Here is a 19,700-nt window from a genome sequence, read left to right as displayed (position 1 = left end):
AGTCAACATTTATTTCATGCCGGTCTCCCAAAAGTCCAGGTCTCCTCAACAAAACAGTACAGATATTCCTAGAAATGTTTGTTCCTAGAAATTCCAGGAAAGTGAGCCTAGGATGTAGTAAAAACAACACTGGATCTGAAAAAATTGTACTTGAAATATTATTAATCACAAAACATCAAGAAATTCACTTAAGTTCTTTGAGTTTCACTTGCCTTAGTTGTAAAATGGAAAGAAAAATGTCAGCCTTGCCTACTTTACAAGGTGTGTTAAGCCTCCAGTGGTTAATAACATATACAAAAACCTTCTGTGAACTCTAATGTTTCAGCGATTGATTATTATTTCTACCTATTGAATAAATACTGCATATATCAAAACGTTCTAAGTCATTCTACATATGAATTCAGCATAACTTCTTTGTGGTTATTTCTTTTTCAGATTAGGTTCAAAAAGAAGTTGTAGAGATAATCTTGACAATGAACCTTCCATGACCTCCAAGTCATGGTCCATAATATTGCTTTGGGTCATTCCATTTCAGTCTGTCACTTCAGAAACTCCGTGGGTTTTGTTTTCTGTGTTATTTTGGTTTTTTGGTTTTTTAGGATGTAAGTCTAGGCTCTTGGGTCACAATATTTCCTTTGAAAGCTGGCTATCCTCCCAGCTTCACTCTCTTGCCTTGCTCTTTTTTTTTCTTTTTTTTTGGCCGCACCTTGCAGCATGTGGGATCTTAGTTCCCCTACAGGGGATCGAACCCACGCCCCCTGCAGTGGAAGCTGAGTCCTAACCACCGGACCGCCAGGAAAGTCCCGACCTTGCTCTTGATTCTATAGTAGCCCCAAACATCCTCAAACCAGCACTTGTGACAGGTACCACTGCTGCTTTCTTTAACTTATATTTAACTTTATATTGACAAGCCATGATAAAAAAAAGCTACAACCGTTTAATAACTAAAAGTCAAACTCAGTTTAGTTCCCTAAAGATCAAAGAGGTATTTTTCATACCTTAACTTGGATTATAGAAACTTACATACAGAAAAAAATTAGCATTATTTTAGCCATACGCAAGAGCTTCAGTGACCAAAAATAACTAAGGAAGTGACAATGAAAAACATCAAATGTTAGAGAACTACTCTTTTTTTATACTTAAATCAGCAGGATGTGTTCCTTTAAACCACTCACCCTCTGTCCCAGATAAGCTTCAACAAGTAAAGTTTGTTCTACAACATATTACTATTCTCCAAACTTAAAAAAAATCTAAACCATAAACTTTTTTCTTATTTTGTATTTTTGCATTCTGAATCCCAAGTAAACTGCTCAGAAAATAGACCTGCATTAGAAGATCTCCCAAAAAGTAAAAAAGTGCCCTTATAATAGTACTCATACCAAACACAATGAATGCTCAGAGGAGTGTCAAGCTTTCTCCCTGTGGTGTAAGTCAGGAACAGTAAACTCATTAAAGATGTTAAAAAGGGAAATTTCGGGACTTCCCTGGTGGCGCAGTGGTTGGGGGTCTGCCTGCCAATGCAGGGGACACGGGTTCGAGCCCTGGTCTGGGAAGATCCCACATGCCGCGGAGAAACTAAGCCCGTGCACCACAACTGCCAAGCCTGCACTCTAGAGCCCACGATCCACAACTACTGAGCCCACACACCACATCTGCTGAGGCCTGCGTGCTCTAGAACCCGTGCTCCGCAACAAGAGAAGCCACCATAATGGGAAGCCCGCGCACCACAACGAAGAGTAGCCCCCACTTGCTGCAACTAGAGAAAGCTCGCACTCAGCAACAAAGACCCAACACTGCCAAAAATAATAAATAAATTTTTTTAAAAAAAGAAGGGAAATTTCAAGAAAGAGTTCTATGTGCCATTGTAATCCCAACTGCTTGGGCCTCTTTTTCTATTGAGCTGAAGCTCTTATCCTAAACTTCCCATGCTCAGTAGATGACTGTCCATTCAAGCCAACAGAAAATGATTCAGGCTATGGAAACTGTCCATGGAAAGAAGCTTTAGGGACTGACTGCCTGCCACTCACTCCTTATCTCATCGCGGCACTTGACGAGTGAAAGTTCAGAGGATTATGGGTCAAAAAAGGTCAGTTGCAACAACTCTCTGGGACTCAGGAAATGCATAATCCTGGTAAGTCTGGCCAGATGCCTAATAACCTCGGTAATGCCCTCTTAGGTCAGCACCTTGACAATGTGCTTTTACTTCTCAGCTCTCACAGAAAGGGAGGTTACAGATGATGCCAACACACCAACACGAATGAGTGTGTCTGCAGGACTGTGGGAGTTGGATTGAAACACTAAGAAATACTGAAGTGGCTTTACAAGTGTGAGGGCATGAAAAAACACCCATTTTAAAATAGGGGGGAATTGTTCTTAACAACCTGTAGGACAAATGGGTATGATGATAATATGGCAGGTTATAGACAGATAATCTACAGTAGAAGTGACATTCTTATATTACTCGATAAATCAGTGAGTGACACACCCAGGTCAACTCCTAAGGCTCTTCCCATGAAAAGGCTTTGAGTTCTAACTGCTTTCACTGTTCTTACTAGAAAATTAATGAGGGCTTCCCTGGTGGCGCAGTGGTTGAGAGTCCGCCTGCCAATGCAGGGGACACAGGTTCGAGCCCTGGTCCAGGAGGATCCCACGTGCTGCGGAGCAGCAGTGCGCCACAACTACTGAGCCTGCGGTCTAGAACCTGGGTGCCACAACTACTAAGCCCACGTGCCTAGAGCCCGGCTCTGCGGCGAGAGAGGCCACCACAATGAGACACCCGCGCACCGCAGTGGGGGGTGACTCCCTGCTCGCTGCAACTAGATAAAGCCCGCACAGCAACAAAGACCCAACACAGCCAAATATAAATAAATAAAATAAATTTAAAAAAAAAGAAAATTAATGAATAGCTTAAAATGAAATAATAAAAAACTGACATCTTCAATTTGACCTGAAAACTTTGAACACAAAGATCTTTTGAGAGAGAGTTAATGTAGTTAATGTTCCTCAGCTAAATGGGAACCATTGAAAAGGAGCCAGAACTGGGAAGTATAGAAAGTTAAAACAAAAACACAACCAGAAAAAAAAACTTGTGTTCCTTTATTGAACTTTATGTGACCTTGAAAGCTCTCAGTAGTCTAAACTGTTTGGTTTTTCAAATGGGGAAACACTTCTATTTTATTCCTGTGCACGATGCACATTAACTTCATAAGATGTTTTCCATTTGAATCTGCTGACCATGAAAATCAGGCTTTTAAAAATTACCTATGCATTTCATTATCACTGCCAAATCAAAGCATTTATACCAGCACAGTGCTTCCAAATATCAGATTCTAATTCTCCTACAATTAAGAATCTTCTAAAAGTGGAAATCTTCTGGTAACAGAAAGGTTGCATAGTTACATTTCTCTTTTATAACATCAGGGAAAAAATTGGTTAAGAGAAATGGTAAAACTCTCTGAATTGCAGTAACAATTTATAATACAAATTTAAAAGTCCAAACCAAAGCCGTCAATGAAAATCTAGGAAGTTTTCCTCCCTTATTATAACCTATTATCCCAATTTCAGGCCACCATTAAACTGTTAAGGTGATACAAGATTTTGAAACGTTAAGATTTCTGTTTCACAATTTTAAAAAAGTTATGCTCTCATAACACCTGAACTAAGTCAACTTCCTTTTTTTTAATTGAAGTATAGTTGATTTACAATGTTGTGTTAATTTCTGCTGTACAGAAAAGTAATTCAGTTATACATGTATATATATGTTCTTTTTTATATTCTTTTCCATTATGATTTATCATACGATATTGAATATAGTTCCCTGTGCTACACAGTAGGACCTTGTTGTTTATCCATTCCATATATAATTACATCTGCTAACCCCAAACATCAAATATATCCCTTCCCCAACCCCCTCCCCCTTGGCAACCACAAGTCAGTTCTCTACATCTGTGAGTCTGTTTCTGTTTTGTAGATGGGTACCTGTGTGTCATGCTTTACATTCCACGTATAAATGATATCATATGGTGTTTGTCTCTTTCTGTAAGTCAACCTCCTTTAATATTTTTTTTAAATCAGGCACTCTTTGGGGAACATTTTAGAAATACTAAAAAGTACAGAAGGATAATATAAGCAACACTTCCCACTGATATACCCACCACTCAACTTAAGAAATAAAATGTTTAAATATTCTTGCAGCTGCATATGAAGCATTTCACGATCCCTTTTTACTCCTTCCCCACTGGTAACTATTCTACTGAATTGGGAATTTATGATGTGTCTCTACTTTTACTATATGTGTATGACTGTTTTTAAAGTTTCTATAGACGAAATCATACTCTGTGTATCCTGCCATTTGGTTATTTTGCTCAACTCTTTTAAGATTTTTTTTTTTTTATGTTTTAACTTTTATGTAGAGAAACTTCAAGAATTTCTCTAGGGTATAAACTAGGAATAGATCTGCTGGATCTAGGGAAGGTTAACTGTCAACTTTCCTTGATAATACCAAAATCTTTAAGTAGTCATAAGATTTTCTACCACAACCAGCAGTGGACTAGGACTCCCATTTCTCAAACATCCTTGCCAACAACTGACAATGTCAAATTCATAAATTTTTGTTAATCTTCATAGTGTAAAATGGTATGTCTGTTTTAGCTTGTAGGTAGAGCATTTTTTGTATTTTTTAAAAATATGTTTGTTGGCCATTTGTGATTCCTCTTTTGTGAGTGATCTGTTCTTCTCCTATGCCCATTTTTAATCTTTTTTCTTTCTTTCTTAAGTATTTTTAGGAGTTATTTATATATATTGAATATAAATCCCATATTGGTTACATGCATTGCTCTCTGCCTGTGGTTTATTTTTTTACTTTGTTGATGATATCTTTTCTACATATTCATAAATACTTTTACCATTTTCAGTGCTCTACATGCCTTCTAACAGATCCATGTTTCCATCTGGTATCACTTCCCTTCAACCTAAAGATTTTCCTTTAACATTTTTTGTAGTAAAGGTCTGTTGGCAACAAATTATCTCAGTTTTTTATTTATCAAGAAATATCCTTATTTCACCCTCACTTTTGAAAGACAATATCACTGGGTAGAGAAATCTTGGTTGACCGTTTTCTGCTTTAAGTACTTTAAAGATGTTATTCCATTGTCTTTGGCTTCCTTCTGATTAAAAGTCAGAACTCACTCTTTCCCTTGAATATAATGTATCTTTTTTCCTGGCTGCATTTATGATATGTTCTTTAATTTTGTTTTACAGGAATCTGACTATGAGGTGCTGAGGAATGGATTTCTTTGTATTTACCCTGCTTGGGTTTTTGCTGAGCTTCCTAGATCTGTGGGCTGTTTTTTTGTTTGTTTGTTTGCTTGATCAGATTTGGTTAATATTTGGTCACTAATTCTTCAAATATTTTTCCTGATATATCATCTCTCTTCTCTACTTCTCAGACTCCAATAACGTATGTTAGACTGCTCAATGCTATTCCACAGGTCACTGAGACCATTCATTTCTTTCTCAATCTTTTTCTTTTCTCTGTTTCAGTTTGAATGATTTCTAATCACCTGTTTTCAAGTTTATTGATCCTTTCTTGTATTGTGTCCTATTTATTAATCCCATTAGATGGAATTTTGACTTTGAATACTATATTTTCAGTTCTAGAATTTCCATTTGGTTCTTCTCCAGTTTACATTTATCTCCTATAATTCTTCATATTTTCACCCATAATGTCCATCTTTTCCAGTAGTCTCTTCAACATATTTATCATTGTTATTTTAATATCCTTCTCTGCTAATTCCAAAATCTTTGTTGTCTGTGGGTCTACTTCTATTGACTGATTTTCTTTTTACTATGGATCATACTTTCCTATCTCTTCACAAATCTAGTAGCTTCTGATGGTGTAGTAGACATTTTGGATGATATGTTGTAGAGAGTTTGGATTCTGTTTTCTTCCTCTTAAGAGTGTTGAATTTTGTTCCAACACACAAATAAATCACTGGCAGTTCACCTTGTTCATGTGGAGTCTTGGTTTTAGGTTTTATTAGGGTGGCTCTGTTTTGGTTTTCCTCTTAATTTTCCTTAGTCCTGGGATGTAGTTTTTTTATTCTGAAGTCTTGGACCTTCTGGAGTTTCAGTGGAAAGCTCAAACTGTTTACCCAAGCCCCTTTGACTTGGCGAGGTTCAAACTCCAAACTCTGTCTCTCCTGCATTACACAACTGCTGAAATCTCTGTTCAGCTCCAGTCTTCTGGCTGCTATTTTCCACTGGACTCCTTTGAGTTTTACCCACATGTGCACATGTCAGGGGTCAGCCAAGAATGGAAGGGCAGTTTATATACTTATATTTTGGGCTCTCTCTGTGGCTCCTTCATTTAGGGGGTCTATCACTCAATTTCCAGGCACTCTGGCAGCCTCAGACTAACTCCTCCAACCAGTGAAACTATGATTTTCATCTTAAATTCTAACCGCCCTATCTAATCTAGTACCCTTCATCTAAAGATCTAAAACTCTTCAGTTTCTTACTATCTTTAGTCACTCTTCGGTGCTTTCAAACTTTTTTTTAAGTGTTTTTACAATGTTTATAATTGTTATTGGCAGGACGATCAGTGCGATAGAACCTACTCTTTCCAAAAGACAGAACCTTGATGAGCAGATGCAAATTTTAGTGGACTCTAGTTTTCCCAATCTTTTATGGTTTATGGTATTAAAAATACCTTGTTTAAGAAATTCTTTCCTAACCCAAAGTCATAAATTCAGTTTGTATATTTTATTCTAAAAATATTTTTTCTAAAGGTTTTTTTTTAAAAAAATTTTGATCTTTAATTCACTTGGATTTTATTTTCTGTGCATGGGTTAGACTAGGGGTTCATTTTTATTTTACAAGCAGATAAACAAATTTTCCCAGTACCATTCCTGAAGAGTCTATTCTTTCCACTCTGGCTCAGGAAGCATACCATGTCATAAATCTAGTCTCAAATCTATATATCTCAGTCTGTTCCAGCCTCTCTCTTCGGTTCCAGTGTTTTATTTGTCTATGCTTGCACTCATACTGCAACATCTTAATTATTACATTGTAGTAGTATGTCTTGTTATCTGGGAGAGCAAGTCCCTCTACCTTGTTCTCCAAAATTACTTTGCCCATTCTTGGCTCTTTAGTTTTTCACATAAACTTTAGAATCAATTTGTTGAATTACATGAAAAGCCCTGCTGTGGAGAATTAACATCTTTAAAATATCAAGTCTTCTCATCCACAAACTTGGTATATATATATATAGATAGATAGATAGATAGATATTTTTTTGCAGTACGCGGGCCTCTCACTGTTGTGGCCTCTCCCGCCGCGGAGCACAGGCTCCGAATGCGCAGGCTCAGCGGCCACGGCCCATGGGTCCAGCTGCTCTGCGGCATGTGGGATCCTTCCAGACCGGGGCACGAACCCATGTCCCCTGAATTGGCAGGCGGACTCTCAACCACTGTGCCACCAGGGAAGCCCAAACTTCGTATATTTTTCCACTCAGTTCTTCTTTCATGTCTCTTGAATTTTCCCCCAAATTTTATTTTTATTGTATTATACTTTAGAATATCTTTTAAAATTCTTTTTTCTTAAATCATTATCTTTTCAACCAATTTATCCCATTTTACTCTGCCTTATTAAATGAATTCCAACAAAATTATTTACTAAAGCTATAAATTGTGAGATTTATTTCATATACACAATCAAAAGGATAATAACAATAATTTAACACTCATCTGCAAACAAATTTTTATGTTATGGATTTATCAAGTATCTTATCCTGTGCACTTACCAAGAAGCTCCATGGTCTCTACTTTCAGAATCCATGAAATTAGAGTCCAAAAACATATCTTTGTAGATTCGACCAACGAGGCAATACATATCTGAAGCAACTTGCCCTTCACTTTGCACCAGGGGAATCATAATGTCAAGAGCTTTTGCTCTATCTCCAGGGAGATTTCTCCTAAGGTAGAGGAGGGAAACATCATTGTTTCAGTATAGATTACAGAAGCAGTTTAGGCCAGTTATCTTTTTAAAACTCTGTTTAATATATTGATTCACATTAGTGAAGTTTGGCAAGATAAAAACAACAATTATATTTTGAGAGTCTTCTGTAAATCTTTTTATCCTATTGCATGTCTACTGCGTTTAACAAGGATTTCTTTTGAGTTGCTTTTCTGCTAATGGTGATAGATTTGTGCTTATCCATCCATAGTCCTTCCAATTTCCCTGCAGTCTCTGTGCAAATTTAAGTTGATGCAGTGAGATTAGGAATGCAGTCTGTGGCCTTGAATGGGGTAGAGTCAAGGAATCCAAACAGAAACAAAACCCTGATGCTATAGGTTTCAATGGCTTTTACTCTGAAACACTGAGCAAACTAAGTCACAGACAATACCAACAATCCAACTTTAACCCAAGAGTCACTTATCTTCTACACGTGACCAACTGATTATCTAAGGAAGCTGCTTTATATAGCTCATTTTAAAATCAGCGAGTACATATAGATTGTTCTCAAAGATTAAAATTCTCTTAAGAATTATTTCTTGAACCTTGAAAGCATTGTGCGAAGTGAAGGAAGCCAGTCACAAAGACTACATGTGTATGAGCTCATCATATGAAATGTCCAGAGTAGGCAAATCTATGGAGACAGAAAGTAGATTTGTGGTTGCCTAGGTCTGGGGTATTTGAGAGGAAATGGGAGGGTGACTGCTAATGGGGAGGGGTTTTTTTTTGGTGGTGATACAAATGTTTTAAAAGTCTTGGTGTTCATGGTCACACAACTCTGTTAATACACTAAAATCCATTGAATCACTGTACACTTTAAATAAAATTGTATGGTATATGAATTATATTTCAATAAAACTGCTATATAAAAAGAGTTATTTGTATTCTCAGCTACTATTTTAAATCCTTCTGTGCGTGAAATTCCTTTTTACACTTTGTACTAAATACCTTGAGTTTAGAATAATGCTGCATACAAATACATTTATCATTTCATTCTATTCTATTTTAGGAAAGACAGAGACAAACTATGGATAAAGGAAAATATAAGAGGCTCTATGGACTTTCATTTTTCATTTCAATATAGAATATATTTCATTCCATCTTTCATTTCATCTTTCAAAAAGGATTTATTTGAAAACCAGTTGGAACAGATAATCTCTGGAGGTTTCATCTCACTCTGCCAAATCTAAAGAAAAAGATGTTTAATAAACGGGGAGATAAAATAGACTTTCATTATACATGTACTGATAAAGTTAGCAATTTCTAGAGTTTGGGTAGATAAAAAAGGAAACACACAATCTCTGGTTAAAGAGCATGCTGACTTTTCTTTGGAGACAAAGGCAGGAGAACCTAGTGATGAAGAACAGAAATACCAGCATCAGCTAGATCTGGGTTTGAGCCCCAGTTTTATGATATGCTTACTCCACCTCTTCAGTTTCCTCATCGGTAAACTAATTAAGCCTTCATGGCAAATGAATGATAGATGTGAGGTCCCCTCCCTTTTTCTTTTTATCATTCTCTCCAGTTGTAGTAATTACATACATATTCAACTCTCCGCCATGGCAGAGAACAGCACAACTAAGTTTTGGACAGTTCAGTGCTCTAGGCCTCTCTATGGCCAGCGCAGGGATGATCCTCCACGGTGACTCTGGGTAGAAAGTGGCACTGAGGCAGCTGCCAGCCATGATGCCAACAGAAGGCGTGGAGGCAGGACTGGAAGCAGCAGTGTTAGTCCTGGTCCTAGAAGATTCATGGACACATGACCTAAAATGTGGCCCACAGAGTTTTAATTATAATTAGGTTATGTTCAGGGCAATCCCAGTGAACATATTCTCTGGTTAGGAATATGTTCACCTAGATATAACTATCCCTACTCTAGTTACTTTTTGTGTAAATAATCATTTGGTGTTGAGTATATTTAAAGATAACATCATATCCATGGAATTTAAAAAATCCTAAAAAATATATAAATAGCAAATACAAATTTTGACAGAGAAGAAAAAGAATTTTTAGAATTTAAATATACAAGCATTGAGGGACATTTTTTTACTGACAAAAAAGTCAGAAAAAATCAGAATGCATGCTTCCTATATTTTACATGGTTGAAGTAGAAATATTAACATTAAATTCTAATAGGGAGTGGTTGCAAGGCTATAGCAAAAACATACCATAGAAAGAATATGGAGGTTAAAAAATAAAATGTTAGCACGTTGTGGATGGAAACTTTTTCTTCTTACCTATTCAGTGCAAATGCATAATGAAACTTCACATGGTGATGGGAGGCCAAATCAAAGGTTGGCAGCTTTTCTAAAGTCTCTACGAGCTTCACAATAGAATCATAGTCCTTTTAAACAAGAGGAGAATAACATAGAATTAAACCATTGGGAGAAAGTCCTGACAATGAAATGCCTTTGGCCAGCCAGCTACCTGAATCTGAGAAGGGCATTTAAAAAATGAACTAGAACCCACGGAATACTCTGAAGAATCTAAAACCAAGAAGAAACTGTTTGTTTGTTTGTTTAAATAAGGGGTTTGGATTATATAGATAAAATATATATAGAAATATATATATATATATATAAAAATATATATAGAAATATTGAGTTACCACATCTGACCTAAAAAACAATAAACCATCTAACATGGTAATGCTACATTGTCTAAATATGGGTGGTTTACTTCTCCCTGGAGCCAGATTCCTGGTATGCAGGGTCTTATCCATTACTTTCAGGGAAATAATTTCCAAAATATCAAGGACATGGAGCAACCAATTGAACTTCTGTGATAAGTAACAGAACTATTCCGTTTCAACACAAGTAAGCTCTCTAGTCATGGAATCCTAAGTGCCACACTTTTTCCACGTATGTGAATCTTTGTTGTCCACATGAAGCTTTACTCGGGCCTGAAAGGTTGGGAATAAGAAACCAGAAGTCGCTTAAAGTTTACTGTAAAACTCCAATAGCAAAGCCCCAACTCAGAGAGGATTTCATTCTACTTACCATAATTTAAAAATTTTAAGACATCCCAATAAAAATAATATTGCATGTTCATGCTTTACTTTATATATTTTTAAAGTTATTTTTATAATTAATCAATTGCACATTTCATACTTCTATCTAGTTAGGCCCAGCACTATTAATTTCAAGCAACACAAATTCCAAGAGTAAGAGAGATGTCTGGAAAGCTCTAAAAATTTCTGCTCTTTGCCAAAACAAAGCTTTCACTTATTGACTGATGGGTGTGCCGGAGGCTAATGGAATAGAACAGGCTGTCTGCAGATTAGCTATGCATGCAAATTTTTCTTTTTGTTCTTTTGGAGGAAAAAGTCAGACCTTTACCGTACAAGTCTTTCACAATCACTGATGGTTAACTTATATGAGTCTGTTTCATTTATCATAAAATCTCTGGATGGAAAGCTTAGGAGAGTCAATAAAAAATTACATGTAGTGACATGAATGACTTAATAGCTAACTAAAACTGGATATTAACACTCCCTCATTCTTCCAACGTGCTACATGACAAAGACGTGACTTTGAGCAGCTTCTCACCTGGATATCTCTGTAGGAAAGTAACAGATTTATGACAATATCTGCTGTCAGGACTTCAATATTATCCACTCGCTGTCGAATTCTTGCCAATTCAACTGCCAGTTCTTTACCAGTGTATAAGTTACGAGCTTTCCTGATATCATTGAGTATAGATTCCCGGAAATACTGGCTGGTGGGAAAACACACATTTTTTGGAGTTAATATTAGAAAGGATTTCAATGAAAAGCAATGATCTTATAAGGAAACGGATGACATCTGCAGCACTCGTACCTTTCAGTTCGTTAAGATGCACAGAATGAACACCTTATCTATCTGGTATTATTTAAAAACTGGGGCATCCTATTCTTTTACACTCTGCCTTGCTTCAGTAAGAATTAAAGGTAAAGACACTCCAAGATAATGAATTTTCCAAGACCCTGCAATGTACCACTTAAAATGCTAAAACTTTATTTTTCATTTTACTGTTTTGAGTAGAAATTGTTCTAAATAAATTAGGTGTGCCTGTGATTTGAACATAATATAACATTTTCCTTCTGATCCAGCATCCTCATTTATCAACCTAAATGATTGCTCTTAACTAAAATATAATAGTGCTTTCAGCAATTTTTAGAGAGTTCTTGTCCTTACACTAAAAGTCTCTGGACATTTATTCAGATAATATTTCTGTACTTTGAATATATTTTTAGCTCTACCATTTCTACAACACAGTTAACAGTCTTTTTTTTTTTTTTTCTGATTTCAAGTTGTTCTCCTCTGAATAAAGTGGACAAAATACAAGAGGTGGACTAGGCAGCATCTATTTTATCCACTTAGAGGGTTTTATATATTTTTCCCTGGTTCTTGGTTGAGTACTGCATGTAAGAAACATCTGATAAGTTGCACAAATAAATGAAGCAGATGAACACTTCATTATCACCACCAAATAGCATTACTAAACTTTACCTGCAACTTGCTTGTGCCACCTTCAAAAGTTGAATGAAACGATCCACAAGAGGTAAGCAGATGGGTCCAAGGAGCAGCTCAAAGTTCGGCTGCATGAGCTCTGTCAAGCCCTTCATGAAGCTGCTATCACAGCAGTAGACCTTGTTATGTGGAGTTATCATGTAAGGAATAAATGTGTAGTTCCCAGTGCACATCTGTGGAAAGAGGAGGCGCCAGAAGGTGGTGAGCTGGCCTGCAGACTCCACACTGACGTAACCCTAAATCCTACTTTTAAATAATAATCCTGAATGTGAAGGTAAATTTTTAAAAACCTCATTTCCTATTTAATGACCTATGGAAACGGAAATCTCTTCCAATTTCTTTAATTCCTTACTTCAAATAATTAGGACTTACAGATGATGAAAAAAAGCATGGCACAGTTTCTATCAATTGATTAAATATTTATTCACCATTTCTCATGGCTAAGGCAAAATGATATATGCTGTAGGTAAAACAGGGTAGCTTAAAACACAGCCTTTGGCCTTCAGAGAACTTAAAACTTTAGTCAGAGAGACACAGCATAAATACATGGAAATGATAAGAGCTAACATTTCAGGGCTGCCCACGTGACAGCAATGTGTGAGTGATGGCAGAATAAACTGCTCCCCTCCAGGCTGCTCTATCGCAGTCGTGGCTCCATTAGTGTCCCAGTTACTAAATCTAAGACCCTGAAGTTATCCTTGATGCTTCCATTTCCTTCCATAGCCTATCAAAGTCCTGTCTATTCCGCCTCGTATTGGTCCATTTCCCTCCATCTTCTCTGCCAACACTGCAGACCATGCCACCAACATACCTGGCCCGAGCCATTGTAATTGGCTTTTAGCTGGGCTCTCTGCTTCTCTTCTTGCCCATCAATCTATTTTCTACCCAGCTGTCAAAGTGATCTTTCAACAACCTATATCAGATGACTTCCCTCAGGTGCTTCAAGCCCCCTCGTTTGCTCCTGGCATGAAGATAAAACAGGTCACTGTAGCCTACAAGGGCTTGACTATCCAAACACTGCCTCTCTCTCCAGCCTCAGCCTGTGCCACTCTCCGCTCACTCAGCACCGCCTTCTGTCCGCTCCCGATGATGCCAAGTGAGGGTGCACTAGTGCAAACAAAAGTGGAGGTGGGAAGTGTAAAGGAGAAATTGAACTGGACACCCCTGAGTAAGCGAGTCTTAACCAGAGCTTAGGGCTCAGGGAAGGAGAAGTGAATAGATAAGGGTTTCAAACTCTATATGCTGGGCAGTGGGAATCATGGAAGGATTCAGAGCAGGAAAGAAAACATAAACAAAGTTGTGCATTTTGACAGTCTGGCCAGAAAACGGAAAGAACTGAAAGAGAAAGAAACGAGATTTAAGGAAATTAGGTGGGAAGCTACAAAGCATGACCAGATTGACAGCAGCAACAGTGGACGTGTGCACTTGACTTCAAGAAGAAAAAATCATGGAGACCAGCCAGCTGATTACAGATATTGAGAGAGATGAAGAGGAAGGCATCAAAGGTGACTCTACCGTTGTAAATGGGGCTCCTTAAAGAAGAGTGGGATCCTTAACAAAAAGCAAGAATTCAGGAGGCGGAACCAGACTTAATTATTTATGAACAGATTACACTCGGGGGCACTTGATACGTATCAGGTAACGAATTATACACAGAGCCTGACTTCCAGTTAAAATATGAGAAGAACTTCAAGTGGGTGAGATTTGATTTGGGGTGGGCAGGGTGACATGCACACTTTTGAAAGGTTGGGATTTAAGGGGAACAGGACATCTAAAGGGATAACGTCCAAAACAGAGTTGGACATGTGTGATTGGAATGTAAAAGAGTTTCAAGCCAAAATACAGACCTGGTGATTCTCTGGCATGGCTGAATCTGAGGAAATGGGAGAGACCTCTAAGAGAAAAATCCAGAGAGAAAGCAAAAAGCAGGGGGCTGAAAACTAGAATGAGATGGGTGGAAAACTCTATTTATCACTGTTCGAGGGAGTCCAGAAGCCAAAATTATTTGTTCCATGTCAGAATTACAGAGAACGATGCATCACTTCTCTTATCCTTTGAACTAAACAAATGAGAGCAAACATTTATTCACCTTGGCATGTGCCGGGGAATGAATGGCCATACATTCACAACAGCCCACTGAGGGAGGGGATCTTGTCTCCATTTTACAGGTGAGGGTTCAGGTAAGGCTTGGCAAGGTCACACAGCTGGGCTGTGATGTGTCTGGGACTCCCGTCCAGGAACTCCTTCTCCAGAGGGCCTGCCATTATGGCTTGGGGGCTGGGCACCCTCCCGCCTGGCCTTGACCTGCCGGCACATCAACCCCTTTGCCTCAGGTCACCTTGCACGGACCCCTGCAAGAGCCAAGTTATTGCCTTGTAGCAAACAGATGAGAAGTGTCAAATGCCCTTACGGCTAGGTTTAATTATTTATGAACATGTTATTCTTTGAGGCACTTGTATTTCAGGTAATGAAGCAGAAACTGGACGTGACTTCCATTTAAAGTGCGAGAAGAACCTCCAAAGGTTGAGATTTGATTTTTAAATCAAGCACATTAAATTGTTCCTTTTGCAAGTTCTCCTTGATGGACCAATAATTGGAAGACTAGTGGGGAAGAGGAAAAATAAACATATCCTGCTACTAAAATGCTACCAAGATCCCACAGCAGGTCCACCATTTTAATCCTTTTACCCAAGCTACTGTCTAAACAGAAAAGAAAGGCAAGTATATCAAGAGATTGCTTTCCAAAGTTTCTAGAGCTTAAACTATGAGGGAGCTATATAAAAGAGCCACAGAATCAAATACTCTTGTTTTATATAAGCACTTGGACTCAAAATTACGAAGAAAGGCTCTGAATCTTCTAAGTCACAAAATAAGGACAAACAGATGAGAAGCCAATAAACCAGAAAAGCACTTTTAGAGTTTCTTCTGCTGCTGGATAAAGTTCTGTATCCTCAAAAGCCTTAATACCATGTGTGTCTGTGTATAAGACATGAACCAGGACACATTATTACTGAAAGACTGGATATTGGGGGATAATGCATCTGTGTAAAACTAATTCTATCAGATGTCTGGGTGTGTGTTGAGCAGCAGGCGGGTAAAGAGAGAAAAGGAGAGTCATGCAAACAGCAGAGGAAATCAGATTCCTGAAACTGTCTTCAAACCCCATGGGATGAGGTTTCAGAATCCTTGTTGAAGGTATTCAGCATGCTAAGGCTTTCCCAAGTTCCTGGCCTCACTGCTCTTTTTGGAGTCTCTTCCCTGTGCTTCTAAGGCAATATTTTTTTTCAATGTCCCATTGTTTATGGCCCAAAAAGGGGGAGAGCAGTAAACAGCAGGAGGCACATGGAAGCTTCTAGGCCCGAGCTGAGAGCCAGCCCAGCGAGCATGCAGCAGGGAGAAAGTGTGAGTGCGGGGAGCGGGGAGCGGGGAGTGGACTTCAGATTGTTTTTTTTTAATTAATTAATTAATTAATTTTAACATCTTTATTGGAGTATAATTGCTTTACAATGTTGTCTTAGTTTCTGCTGTATAACAGAGTGAATCAGCTACATGTATACATATATCCCCATATCTCCTCCCTCTTGCATCTCCCTCCCACCCTTCGTGTTTTTTAAAAAGATAACAGCTGCTGAGAAAAGCACTTTTTCAAAATGATGAACACTAATAATAAGGGAACATTTATTTCCCAAGCTGGCTCATGTATAACTTAGAAATATCATTACTGCAATTTCTTGCAGTAATGTTTGAAATAAATAATAATCCAAAGCAAATAAAAACAATGACTGTGTGATCAAGTGCAACAACTGTCTTTTATTAATAAGATACTAATTCTAAAATATTTAAACCTACTTCTTGAAAAAGAAAGACCACAGCACATTTCTTTACATTTCAAAATACTAAGGCATGATCATAAAATAACAAGGCTGATCTCTCCGGCCCATGCTTGTTTTCATGGCTATAAAAACACAGAGCTCAAAATCTAAATGTGTTCTCTCCGATTACCTTCACTGCTTTTGTTTTAAAAAATAATAATGCCATTCTGTTTTTCAATTTTTAAAGGTTACATAAAGGTGAACATAAGTATGTATGGAAAATGAATTAACCTGGGAAGATATGCTCTCAGCAGTCAAACATATTGAAACATATGCTCAAAATACTCAACTTTTGAGAAGGACACCCAGCACCAGAAACACAGCAGCTTACTCAAGTCAATGGGTGACTTGTTCATAACGTGCAGTATAGGGTCAACTTATAAACCTGCTTCTCCACACATCCAACCCATCACTGGGCATGATTAGCTCTTCCCTGCCATTCAGGTAAATGCCACCTCCTCTGAAAGACCTTCCATCCCCGCTTGAGGGAAGGGGCGCCCACTCTTTGGCACACACGACCTTATGTTAATTTCTAATTTGTTTGTTTGCTTATTTGCGTGACCTTCTCCCCCAGCAGACTCTGGCACTTCTCAGTTGTTGTCTCCTGAGACAGTTATGAATGGGCTGTCTCTACTTTCAGCCTTCACAGTGAGTCTCTTCTGGCACCAAGCCTAAAACCTGGCACACAGTTCATGTTCCATCAACATTTGCTTCACAAAATCTGTTACACCGAATTGATGCATGAAGCAGTAATTGTTCATTTCCTGTTGAGATGTGAAGAATGAGTTTATCATGGCAACATTATTTATGCTGCAATGAGTCTCTGATCTGAACTCTTAAATCTTTATCTCTTAAATTTCCAATCTAAGGGAAATTTACCCATTGTACTTTTAATCTTATCCTCATCTTAAATGGAATCACGTGCAGATCTTTATGTAGTACGTTATTTCCACTCTAAGTTTCAGAGATACATTCTTTAAGGTTTTAAATACTGGCTTACCTTCCAAAATGAAAAACCATTGGCATAACAAGGCTGATTTCAGAATATATTATAATTATCTTGCATGCATTTAAAAATTTTTTAATTTATTTTTATCACTTTTTAACTTTTGTTTAATTCTGTGTGGAGGGTAAGAACTTTGAAGTGTGGTTTCAAAGGTCTTAAAGTGTGGTTTACAAGACTTAGGAACTTGGACTTCCCTGGTGGCACAGTGGTTAAGAATCTGCCTGCCAATGCAGGGTACACGGGTTTGAGCCCTGGGCCGGGAAGATCCCACATGCCGTGGAGCAACTAAGCCCGTGCGCCATAACTACTGAGCCTGTGCTCTAGAGCCCGCAAGCCACAACTACTGAGCCCGTGTGCCACAACTACTGAAGCCCGCGCACCTAGAGCCCATGCTCCGCAACAGGAGAAGCCATCGCAATGAGAAGCCCGCGCACCACAATGAAGAGAAGCCCCCCCCCCTTGGGCTTCCCTGGTAGCACAGTGGTTGAGAGTCCGCCTGCCGATGCAGGGGACACGGGTTCGTGCCCCGGTCTGGGAGGATCCCACGTGCCGCGGAGCGGCTGGGCCCGTGAGCCATGGCCACTGAGCCTGTGTGTCCAGAGCCTGTGCTCCGCACCAGGAGAGGCCACAACAGTGAGAGGCCAGCATACCGCAAAAGGAAAAAAAAAAAAAAAAAAAAAAGAGTAGCCCCCACTTGCCACAGCTAGAGAAAGCCCGTAGGCAGCAATGAAGACCCAATGCAGCCAAAAATAAATAAAAAATAAATAAATTTAAAATAAATAAATAAATAAATAAATAAATAAATTTAATTAAAAAAAAGAATAGAATGTGTGTGATATTATAAAAGAAACAAAAGGACTTAGGAACTTAAGTCAGTACCAATATAAAGATGATAGAGGTATGTATATATCAATATATCGATACAAATCTCCATATGTGTGTGTGTACATGTGTATATATGTGTGTATATGTATATAATTTGTATATATAGTGTATATATACAGTGTATATATAGACATAGAAATCTATATATGTATATATACAGAGAGACATACATATACATATGTGTGTGTATCAGTGTATGTATATATGCTGCTTTAGTAACATTCATAATTACACAAAATTGAATATAGTATGGAAATTTTTTTCTAAAACATAATTATATATAGAAGAAAACAGGTATCAGTGTCATCTCCCATTAGTATAAAGTTTCACTATAAAGCAATATTTATGTAAAATAACCCATATTTATATTGATATGTTAGAAATTCTAAAGAGGAAAAAAAGAAATAGAAATTAATAATTGTGGAAATGGAAAATATACCAGAGATCAGTTTGATGGAAAAGAAAAGATAAAAAAGTTTCTGGAAGGGTTAAGTAAAATACTCACAGTATTCTTCTGGCAAATGATTTCCTGAAAAATGAGAAAAGAGAAAAGTAAAGCAGAAGTTAATACAAAATTAATTCAACTAATTAATTAAAATATTCTATGCAGAAAAATTTGTATTAACGATTTTATTATTTATTAATTTAGCAATTGGAAATTTAAAATATGAGCAGAAGGTGTAGAGTAAGCTTCTGCATCTAAGTTTACAATCTGATGGAGGAGACAAGAATGCACAAAGGTACCGTCTACGGTTGAAGGAAATCAGCATAAACACGTAGAATCCAAAACCCGAATAACAAAAAAATCATTTCTGCAGAGTATGTATGTGCAGAATTATCTTATAGCTACAATCTTTTTGGGAAGAGATTTAAACGAGTTTGCTTTCCCAAAGCACAATCTCACGTATGCCCTGGGAAGAAACGTAGCAGCATGCGTGGAATAAAGCTGGAAGTAAAGGGCATTGGCTACTTGTCAGAGTGGGCAAATCCACATGTAGACAATAAGAACATCTGACAATAACTAGTCATAAATATTGTTATTCCGTAAGAAGTGAAATGTGATAAATACACTGCAGGCAGTGTCCCTATCTTCTAGGCTGTGAGAAATAAGTGAGATCATGCAAATAACGTGGCTATACCGTGTCTGGTGTATACAAAGTTCCCAATAAAGCTAGCTAACATATTATTATTCCTAGACTTTAAAATGACTAGAGACGTGGAAGAGACAATCTAGAAGAGCCTGTGGCATAAGGGCTTCACTGAGGTTGGGGAATCATGATTTAGGAAGGAGAGATGGGACAGTGTTTTGGAAAAGATGGCATGTATGTTGCCATGGAAACAGGAAATGTAAGGCATTCGTGGAGCCTAAAGGGTGGTCCATCTGGCCAAGAAGAGGAGCCAGCTCAGGGGAGG

The 19,700-nt window shown here is 37.9% G+C and overlaps 1 protein-coding gene across 4 annotated transcripts in view; it reads right to left on the bottom strand.

Moving 5' to 3' along the window:
• MAP3K5 (mitogen-activated protein kinase kinase kinase 5) overlaps nucleotides 1-19,700 on the bottom strand; it is a 210,953-nt gene that overhangs the window by 110,913 nt on the left and 80,340 nt on the right. For all 4 annotated transcript variants that reach the window (XM_004263783.4, XM_033406517.2, XM_049695571.1 and 1 more), the window contains 5 exons: nucleotides 18,793-18,816; nucleotides 12,504-12,697; nucleotides 11,562-11,730; nucleotides 10,251-10,357; nucleotides 7,802-7,972 (listed from right to left, as the gene is read on the bottom strand). In XM_004263783.4, coding sequence (XP_004263831.1) covers nucleotides 7,802-7,972; nucleotides 10,251-10,357; nucleotides 11,562-11,730; nucleotides 12,504-12,697; nucleotides 18,793-18,816 — 665 coding nt within the window. The remainder of the gene's footprint in view (nucleotides 1-7,801; nucleotides 7,973-10,250; nucleotides 10,358-11,561; nucleotides 11,731-12,503; nucleotides 12,698-18,792; nucleotides 18,817-19,700) is intronic.

Source organism: Orcinus orca, chromosome 12, assembly GCF_937001465.1.
Source record: "Orcinus orca chromosome 12, mOrcOrc1.1, whole genome shotgun sequence".
In the NCBI taxonomy this organism is placed as follows: Eukaryota; Metazoa; Chordata; class Mammalia; order Artiodactyla; family Delphinidae; genus Orcinus; species Orcinus orca.
This window is presented reverse-complemented; position numbering and strand designations above follow the sequence as displayed.